Genomic DNA, 11,288 nt, shown 5'->3' on the forward strand with positions numbered 1-11,288 from the left:
AGCACAGCGTTGAGTTCCGCCACTCACTTCAGGTAGTATTTCTTTAAAAGATTGTAAAAGATTTAATAATGAAATATTTATAATAAAATTTTAAATTCGTTTATAGTTTGAGATGAGATCGGAATTTTTCAGATCCTCTCATCCTTATTATAAATGCAGTGCCACTGTTTTGGCACGAACCAAGTTTTACTGCACAACATGACATTAGATACAACTTAAAGGTCCTAGCCAGATAGATTTTTCCTTAACCGTAAATTCGAAATTTTCTATCAATATACAACCTTATCCTTCTTCCATTCTCATATAAAATAGTAACATGAGCAATTTCTACTGTCAACAATAAAGTGTCATAATAAATACATTATAGAGAAATGTAAGAAAGAACCATATAGAGATGATGCAAACTCCCATACCAGTTATATCCATACAGCCCTACGCTGCTGTGAAGGAGCCTCTGGAGGACGTCGTTAAACCTACTGAACAGGTAGGTATTATGTGATAAAGATTCTTCTTTAATCTGTGATATAAGATTATGATAAGATTAAATATAATTGTGCGTTACCGTTGTGCACCGCATTTTAAATGCAGTACCAGATTGTGCGTTAAATATATTTAATACAGTGTTAAATTCCGGCAATAAAACTAAGCACTGTCGTATGGCGGCTGACCTTGAACAACGGAATATTTGAATACTAGGTTCTTCCTTTCCTCTTCCTAGCAAACTTATATTTACGTGAAGATAACAAGAAAATATGTCTTTTATGGACAAAATTTCATTGAACTATAATAATTACCTAATTGTTTTGAAAATTAATAACTTATTTAGTTATTTTATTTCCTAGAAAAAATATATAAATTTAATAAATTATTAAATTGTCATATCATCATTGGTTAAATTTCAGCTAAATCCTTTTACTCTATATTTATATAAAATACAAACGTAATACTTAAAAAAATCAGCTTCACGCTGTAACCCGCAAATTAGTAGGAAATAATATGTAAAACGATTCATATTGATGAGTCTCTAAATCATAAGTCATCATTTAAGTGAATTATGTATTAAATTCAAGCTTACTCTTGAAGGAAAACACTAACAATGCCTAATGTAATATCTTGGATTATACTAATAATTTATTACTAAGAAAATGTATGTAATTACATGGAAACACGTTTTGTGTTACAAGCGATGACATGTTTTTGTTATCAACAACAGTTAATGACACATGTCCGAGACGTTATGGTTGTTAGTTCGATTCCATTAAAGGTTATCTATATCTAGAATACTTTCAAACTGGCAAGGCAAATAGCGATATACTAATAAACTCGCCATGTCTAATAATCTTACTAAAATTATAGATGTAAAAGTTTTAAAACTGCACTGAGGCTGTAATTGAACGTGCACCTTTACAATCATTAACCACTGTACCTACAGACACCACTGGTTCAAGAACACCATGTACTTGAAGAGCTGTCATCAACGGACCGTCTACTGATCACCAAACGATCGACAGTACGGAACTTAGTATTCCTTCGAGGAAAGAAAAATAGATTTTTTGTTAGAACACCTGAACAGAACCTGATTTATACGATTGAGGAACAGAATAGGTATTTGTCTTTTTTTACCTTAAATTTCGTTTCATTAAAATCTAGTAATAGTGAATTCAAATCTGAATGGCTAACTGTTTATTAATATAAAAGCGAGAATTATCATGAGGTTTTCACTGTTCATACTGAATGCAAAAAATATATAAATTAATTTTTAAAATTTTATTAATGTTACTTATCTCTCTTTTGACGCATTTGTTTATTTCATGCAAAGAGCAATGTACTGTATTAATTAATTATAAATTTATTTATTGACATAACGTAGAAGGCTATAGGTAAATTTTGTTTATATACACAATTGCGGTTTTTAGAACGGATGAAAATTTTAATAATTATTGAATTACATTCAACGTCTTATGCCTATTGAACCAATTTTTCCAGCTACGTAAGCTTCTAAAGATCTTCCGTCTCATCTTTAAGAAAATTATTGTCTGACTTTCTTAAAGTTATCTATTACAATGTAGTGGTACAACACTCTGTTATTGGCGCCTTCTCAGAAATTATTTGGATTATTTATATAACTGCATTTTTCACTAGCTTTTAACTTCGGCACTCATGGACATTAAAATGTAGCCTGCAAAAATATTTTTTAATCAATTCATACACAAAAATATTTTTTCAATCATTTCAATTTCTGAATAGTTTATGAGATTTGCACGTTCAAGCAAAGTCAATACACACTAGATTCTCTCTCCTAACCTGCTTGATTCAAAAGTGTTAGCAACTTTTATTTTAGTTGGTGGATGGGATACTTTTGTTACGGACTACGACCACTACAGCTACACGTGAAGGATAATGAAGGGGTTGAAGTGATGAGAATCGACCGGCCTTTCGCCTGCACGTCTCGCATACTACCCTGCCAGTTGCAGAGGATACAGGTATTGCTAAGAAAATGATTTAATCTTTACATTTTATTTCATTTATTGCGCAGTAGTAGTATTTTGATTCCTTTAAATTGATATAGGAAACCAATGTCTCATATTTTAGCATAATAATAGTTAACGTTCAAATTTAAAGGTAATAATACGGTTTCAAATTTAATGCAATAAACATATTCTGAATAGAGTTAGGGCGTGTAGAGTTATAAACTTGGCTCTACCATGATATCTGATACCTACCTGGTTGAAAGTGCGTCTTGAAAACGTTTTACATAAGAATATTTCTGGTGGGTTATATATTTCAATCATGATATCTAAGAACTTCATTAAAAAATAAAACATATAATTTTGAATTTTCGATTTATATGATATTGTAGGTGTTCGCTCCGCCAGGAACTCCTATAGGTAGTATTGAGCAGCAGTGGACGCCGGTGCGGCCTGAGTATGTCGTGAAACGAGAAGACGGCGAACAAATATTTTGGGTAAAAGGTAAATTTCTAATTTTTTGGTTTAATTTGTAAGTTATGTAATAACAATAACAAAATAGTTTATATAGTTGAATATAAAAACTGATTTTATAGTAAAGGTTTCTCTTAGTTTTAAATAAATATTTTAATTCAAAAAATGATAACTCGAAGCCGTTGTCGTCGCAACGTCATTGCGTGTGACTGTAAGCGTAACTGTAGTTGATTGGATGATCGTTCGCGGAAAATAAATTATTTTCTATTGCTCTCTAACAAGACGGAGTGCGGCGGTGAATTTTGCCAATGAATGCAAACACATAATGTTTTGAAAATTATTCGGCGCGTATGGTACGTAGAGTTTTAACACTAGATTCTCTCAGCCCACTCTACTATATGCGGGATACAGCATGAAACAAAAAAACTACATAGATATATAGATTTACCTTAGTATTCATATAATAAGTTATAATACAATCAATCCTTCATATATTTTAGGTCCATTCGTAACAATCAGTTGTTTCAACGATATTCAGTTCCACATATACAAGAGGGACGGTACCACTGTCGGCAGCACCTGCAAGCGCTGGCAGGGCCTCGTGCACGCCATGTTCTTAGCACCTATTACTGATAGGTATTATATTCTTTATTATGAAAAAGATAAGGCTTTCGTGGCGCAGCGGCATTATTAACGTGACAGTTTTAGGTTCGATTCCCACTGGTGGGAATGAGATATTTAATATTTTTGTTACTTCGCTCTGGTAACGGGGAAAAGCGCGGCGTTTATTTCCGCCACTCAACAAGCAATGCCTCCAGAATTTAGCGAAAGTGGGTAACGGAAGTGTCTTAATGGGAGTGGATATATAGTAACGGAAGTGTCTGAGCACTACGCCCCCAGGTTTCCTTGCCTACTCTGCGAAGTGCTGGACACTGGAGTGAGGCTAAAAAATGCCGTTACCAAAGCGAGGAATTGAAGATATTAAGTATTTAATTTGCTTGCGTAAGAATTGAACCCACAACCTGTAGCGTTCACAGGCATCAAATTCTCTCCGCTTAAAATATTATTGGTTTTAGGTTCGGCGTGGCTTTCGAAAGAGATCTTTCTGTCACGGAGAAGGCATTGTTACTTGCTACAACTATAATCCTCGACTACATGTATTATGATGTGTGATTTATTAAAATTAATATCAATAAATTATTTATATATGTAGCTTATTTACTCTTTTGTTTGATTTTTTGTGCAAGTCGTATTATTCTCACTGAAAACGCGATGGTTGTGAATTCCATTCCTACTCGGGGAATTATATTAGTTTTATTTCCTCGTTCTGAGAACAAGACAAAAACGCGGCCTTAAGTTTCATTACTCAACACGCAATGTTTCGAAAATTGGACAATGTGTGGAGAACGGAGTGTCTTGACACTGAGCGATGATATATATCAAATTTGCAAAACGCTGCCTCGGTATACCATACCCAGACTACATTTATATAAAGTATTATACCTAATATAACATAAAAATTATAAATACCAAAGAAATTTTATTGCGCGAGATTACCCTAGATCAATTTAAATTTGTTTAAAATTTCCTAATATATACATATTATATTATTTATTGTAATTAGTCAAGTAATAAATAAACGAAAACAGCTCACGTGTTTACACAAATTAATTTCGAAGAACCTGAAGGCGGCTGGCTTTAAAATAGATAGTAATTATATGTGGTTTTAATTAAGCAGAATATATATACATAATATTAGTAGTAATAAACATTTGAAACACAAAAATTACAAATTGTGAATATAACATAAAATCTAATATAGTACTTGTAAAACAACAAAAACCTTACAAAACGGCAATTTCGCAAAGATCGTTATAAATAATGGCCATAAAGGAAATAATAAAAATCAAAACGATACTAAAATAGGAAATGTATAACATTATAGAGCGCAGCTTACCCTCCTCCAATACAGTTTATAATCCATTAAAATACACGGACATATTGAAATGAGGGGACATATTTTAAATGCACTTTTCGTTTTTACACAAAAACTGTTATTTCCCCTTAAAAATTAATGTCCTGCGCCCCTATTTGCATTGTGTTTAAACTTTTTTCGTCGGCAGATGTCCAAAGTAAATGGCGCGAAATTTTGACAGTACGTAAAATTTTTGACAATGACAGCCATAGATAAAAAAAATCGGATAATTTTACCCCTTTTCCAAAGGATTGAATTCAATTACATTATAGTGACGAAAAAACTTGTAATAGAAGGGTAGTTTTTTTACAGAATTTTGGAAAATAAGGGATTCGCCTTATTTAGGTCAGTGGGTGTTTAGTGAATTAAATAGTTTTTGTATTTTTTGTGAAACGTGGCGCGCGTTTGTCGGAAAGCAAGGAAAAAGCAAGGGTTTAGACAATGGTGTTTTATAAAATGATTTAGAGTTTTTTTTTTGGGTTAATCTCGTAACGCATTAAGTTTTTTGTATAAAACTTTATTTTTGAGTAATAAAAAATTGCAATGTCAAGAACGTGAATTATTTTGTGATTGTTCGCTCATTGTTAGTTTTATAGACTTTTATTCTGTATACAACTTTGCACCTGCGGCTTCGCCTCCTAAGAGTTGTAGATATACGATCGTTTTGGATGTTTTAGATAACTCTGACTGTAGATACAGTTGGTTACATCAAGGATTAACGTGGTGTTATAAAACCTATAGCTCGCCTACAGTTTTTTCGTTAAAAGGACCATCAAATACAAACAATCTTAAATGTCTAATCGGTAGTTGCTGAGGTTAGCGCATTAGGCCAAACCAACTATTCAACTTAATAATATTATTGTCAATTTTCTTTTAATATCAACTCAAATTGACTCAACTCAATGTTGTTTATTCAAACTCGAGTTTTAAGGAATAAAATAATTTTCTAAGAATGTGTGTTTTCATTAATAGTAAGACAATCAGATGTTTAGGAATCATCTACTTATACCGCTAACAATACTTTTATAAGGAAAATTTTAAGTCTCTTACGACGGGAATGAATGCGCAATTTATTGTGATGCGTATACGCATGACGGTAACTCTAGTTATTTAATAATAAAATAGAAACATTAATTCAATTATTACTCTATAATGTGAATCACTTTATTTGCGTTTGTTTTCATTTTTATGATATTACGTCACTTAACTTTTATTCATTTTTAGTTTTAGTGGCATGAACAGAATGAAATTTCCCCAAAACTAACATTTTGCTCAGGAGTCTGTGTATAGTAGTACCTAGTAATAGTTTTGAATAAATTTATGATTAATTATATAAATATAAATTACCATAATAATGCAAACCATCTAGCAAAAAATTTAATACAATAAAAAGATATTAATTGAAATTGAAATTGAAAAGCTATCCAAAAAAACCTATATAAAAATTAAGCTTTACAAAGTTCAAAAACGCGTGTCGCCCTCCGACCGGGTTAACTCAGTGTTGACACCGAACTAACCGTGTCGCTGAATGTTTTGCCATTATACTCTAACATTTAACCCATTTTTCTATAATTCCCTAAAAAAATAAAAAAAACGCAGTTTATCCAAAAAAAACTTTGACAGATGCACACGACCCCAAAAACGACACGCGTTAAAATCGACAGTTTTTTTTTTAATAAAACACGATTTTAGCAATCCAAAGCTGACAGTTGACGCGAACATAATCTTTAATTAAGAATAGTTTTTATTCAATGGGGTCTAAATTGTGTGATTTATTTATTTATAATTTTATTTTTGATAATAGTTTATGTGGAAAACTTTATGGAGTTTTTTACTTTAGTAGGCAGTGAGAGCCTAGTGATAGGACACTCCGCTCATCACTTTCCGCCGAATTCTGGAAACATTGCATGTGGAATGGCGGAACTCAACATCGCGCTTTGCCTCGATATCGGATCGAAGAAATAAAGATATTCAATATTTCATTTCCTTGAGTGGGAATCGAACCCACAATCGGTGGCGCCCACAATCACACGCTTGTGTCCCTGTGCCACGACTGGCCTTTACTTCTTTTTTTTTTTGCAATTTCGGTTTTACTTAACATGTTGATTTTTTTATTAAGTTATGATTTCCAAACTATAGACAGAATAGGTAGAGAGAAAGTGCATTATTCGGTACTTAAATTTCAAATTCAAAATATTCTTTATTCAAATTGACTTTTGAATCGTCGAATGAACATAAAACCACCACCGGCTCAGAAGGCAGTTCTGCGGAAAGGAGCTTGAGATTGAAAAAGATACTCCTTGTGAGGTCCGAGCCCACAACCGTTTACAGTCGCTGTTCCGCCGCAGACAGATGGCCTGTAATATCATAATACCTATACCTATAAAGTTGTACGTGAGGTAGGTCAGGTCATGGGTCAGCCAACATTACGAGGAAAGTGGGTAAAGCATTGTATAAATACGTCGAAACTTGGTATTCCAAGCTATGAGTCATATATCGTAATATAGGGGTTTTCTAGAAAGTCATTATCTATTTAAATAATGCTAATTGAAAAATTTTTTGTATTTCGAATATAATGTGTTTTTATTATACTAAGTTGTAACTCTTGCCAAATGATAATAATTATTGTTTATTAGTAATAATCTTTACGTTTACAACAATTATAATTTCAACGTAGCTCGAAAGGAACGAACGAGTTAGTTGGCTAGAGTCCTTGGACGGCTTACAACGCAGGCAGGAGACGCAAGTTCAAATCCCGCGGCGTTAAATTTTTATACGTTTCTTTATATTTCTCTTTTACTTCTTCTCATAATATTACATTTGAATATAAATAAGTGGGGATGTGTAAAATAAGGACAACACATTTGTATATTTAATTTATTGAATACGGTAGAAATGTTTAGTAGTAATGGAAAACAAATAACAAACAGACTGATCTAGGAACATATACCGATCGACAACTTTGCTTATCACTTGGACATTATAAGAAATAAAAAGCTACATTTTTTAGAAGGAATTTTGTGTATTTTATATGATCAAAAGTAAAATATCCATATATATAAAGATTTTAATAACATTCTTCTTCTTCATTAACAGTCATTTTTTAATATTAATTTCATATTGTAGCAAGTAATAAGCAAAGTTGCGGTTTAAGATTTGGCTTCCACCCAAAGCCAATATATAATTTTCTTTAATTTTTTTAAATATAACCAACGTGGACGTCTACCATTTTGTCTCAAAGAATTTTCAAATTTGTACATAGTTTTCGAAAATTTTTATTCTATTTTATCTAAAAATATTAAATAGTGTTACCCTCCTTTAAATTTTATGGCAACACCCAGTGCTTAGGCCAAGGACATCCACGATCGGCGAAATCAAAATAATTTTGACTAGAAACAACACAGTTTTCATAAAAATGAAAAAAATATTACCATTTATTATATACAGTCGCACGAAAAGCAAAACATAATATTATGACTAGAGTACACTTACAAATAAATAAAAACCTAATATTTGGAATGTCACTGGAATTAAAGTTAAATTCGATTAATGTCAAAACCATTGTAATTTATAATAATTAACCTCTAAAACATTTAAATTTTGACATTAAGCGAATTTTAATTATAATCTATATATAATTTGACAGTACTTGTCTGTCAAAACAATAGTTCTATTACCGTCAGTATGACGTTACCAAGTTTCTTTACGTATTTAGTTTGTATTTATTTACATTATTTTATTAAATAAAGATACATTTTCGAATAGTTCAGTTCATTTTGTATATTATTATATTTTTTATTATAAAATTGTATAAAACTTAAATTAAAATATACCATATTGGTGTTTAAGAACGCGACGTCCTCTTGCGTTTTAAATTTCGTTCATCCATAGTGCTTAGTAAAAACATATCTATTTTACCCACTATACAATATAAATGTAATTACAACGATATATTTCCACTGAGCACTACATGAACTTCTGTTTTGAAAATTGACATGAGAAAATAGATATTTTTATTAATATATATTCTATTCGCTTTTTTAATCTGTCAACTCTTCATTTTAAAATGATTTTGAAAATATTAAATACACCTTTTTAATAAAAAACACTAATTACCATAATAGGTATCTAAATAAGAAAAAGATAAAAAATACATAATATTAGTTTCAAGATCAATAAAATAGCAGAATAATAAAAAAAAGAGAAATCAAATGTTTAGAAATGACATAAAGAGTTGACAATCGACAATTTCACATTAAAAGGAATAGCGTTCGGAAACACACACTAAACAAAACGAACAATAAAATGAGTGCGACTGTAAACCTGCGTAGAGGCGTTGTACCCGAGTGTCACTATGTCTAAAGTTGTAGTTACTCCGTCTTAAAATTAATTTGTACTTGTTGTTATATCACCGTTGTACCTCTGACTAAATTTGTACTGCAATTATATCTATATAAACTATTTTTTAACACCCTCGGCGTACAACGCTAAGATAAAACAATCTTGAACACAAGTTATTTGACTACATTCATTACGATCAATATGACTATTTAAACTCCGGGGTATCTATTCTTACTTATGCGACAATTTTGTTCGAGGTAATTTTGGTTTTTAGTTACGTATAAAGAAATGTTTTAATGACAGTGACATAACACCTATCAACTGTCAAGAGTATTTTTTTCTAGATGATTTTTGATGAAAGCTGAATGTGGGACAGCTTACTTCTGAACATAATAAGCATATAATTCATCCAAAAATAACGGATATTGGATAAGCAATATTTAAAAAAAATTATCGCATAATTAAAAACAAATTAACCAAAACAGTAAAAATTTCGCGCTACCTCCACATTGAGCGCGTAACAATTGGAATTTAAATAGCATTCAAGATCGTGACCACGCGTACATTTTTATTAATTTTGTTATTATTTTAAAACATTATTAATATAATTTGTTGTACCGCGCGCGCGCGTTTCCGCTGTCGACGGGGCGTGGTGGGAGGAAGACGAGTAGGAAGTCCTGCGTTAAACTTAACCGAGGAACTGTCTAAGGAACTGATATAGGAACATTGTATTTATCTACACTTTGAATTATATTTAGATCTATTATATTATTAGATACCGTTACCCTGATCATCGATCACATTTTAACTATCAGGTGGCAATACCCCGTCGAGAGCGGTCAGGCGCGCGTCCTCTATTCATTAAATTACTTCTTACTTACATACATAGGAACTTTCTTTAGAAGCTGCATGGTTTATACAAGCTAACCTCCACAATGTAACTACCAATTATGAATTTAAATAAACCTGTCTTTAAATAATTACTTCTTTTTATCAATATATCAATATAATAATAAATTTTGGACAATGCCTTTTTTTGTCTTTAAAGCCATTTAGATTACTACATTTGTTGATAGTTGAGACTTAAGTATTTTACAATTCTTGCTATATAATTTTATATTAATTATTGTACCTTAAATATTGCAAGAATTAAACATATTTTCCTTCCCAAATTTTTTCTAAAGAACTTTGTCCTTAAAATTTATTTCGCAAGTATGTAACAATTTCTCTAATATAATAACGTTTAAGGACATAGATTCGAAAATATGTGACTTAAATAATATTGGTGCATCTTCAGGGCGGATTGAGTAAATGGCTTCAAAGACAAATAAGACATGCCCGCTGTAACACATTAGGTTATAAATCACTAGAAATAAATATAAAACGTGAAGCCCGGCCAGCGACTGGCGGCGGCGCGAAGCTGAGCTCGAGCCGCCTAACAATGACCCGTATGACTGACTGACGCAACAACACGCGGCCGGGCGTCACGCGCCCTCGCAGTGACGTGTCACTACGCGGTATCACGGTAACACGGTAACACGGCTATCTGATTATACTAAGTTACGTTGAATGTTGATCACTGCCCTCTAGACTCTAGTACGTATCTTTGTGCTAAGTCACTCCTAACAACGATATATCATACAGTCGCGCGGGCTCCGTCCGCGTCGCGACATTTGTACTATAGTGAACTGTAATATATATATGAATGTATAATGTATATGTACGTACGTATGTATACAATAAGGACTTACTCGAGCTAGCGTGAGGTAGAGCGGTTGTCGCGTACAGCTAGTGCTAGTGAGTGCGGACGCGGGCGGTGACCAACATCGCACCACCACTCCAATACGTATCCTTTAAATAATAATAACTAATCCTAGGGTGTATTTCTTCTCCCGATCGAAATCGACGTTTCAAAAACTCGTCTCGGATCGACCCAACGTCGAGGAGATAATAAATAAACCGATTCATAAGCGGCAACGTTTCATATATCACCCGTGAATATAATTCTCAATATACGAAGTTAGACTCTG

The 11,288-nt window shown here is 32.3% G+C and overlaps 1 protein-coding gene across 1 annotated transcript; it reads left to right on the top strand.

The window, feature by feature from the left end:
- LOC146529554 (phospholipid scramblase family member 5-like) lies at positions 1–4,226 on the top strand. Its single transcript, XM_085202146.1, has 6 exons — positions 1–484; positions 1,433–1,605; positions 2,342–2,483; positions 2,861–2,972; positions 3,443–3,578; positions 4,019–4,226. Exons 1-6 carry the CDS (start codon positions 395–397, stop codon positions 4,113–4,115), a joined length of 750 nt encoding a protein of 249 aa, XP_085058272.1. The 5' UTR covers positions 1–394; the 3' UTR covers positions 4,116–4,226.
- Positions 4,227–11,288: the final 7,062 nt, after the last annotated feature.

Source organism: Heliconius melpomene, chromosome 18 (assembly GCF_056956725.1).
Source record: "Heliconius melpomene rosina isolate 202511_hmr_F chromosome 18, ASM5695672v1, whole genome shotgun sequence".
In the NCBI taxonomy this organism is placed as follows: Eukaryota; Metazoa; Arthropoda; class Insecta; order Lepidoptera; family Nymphalidae; genus Heliconius; species Heliconius melpomene.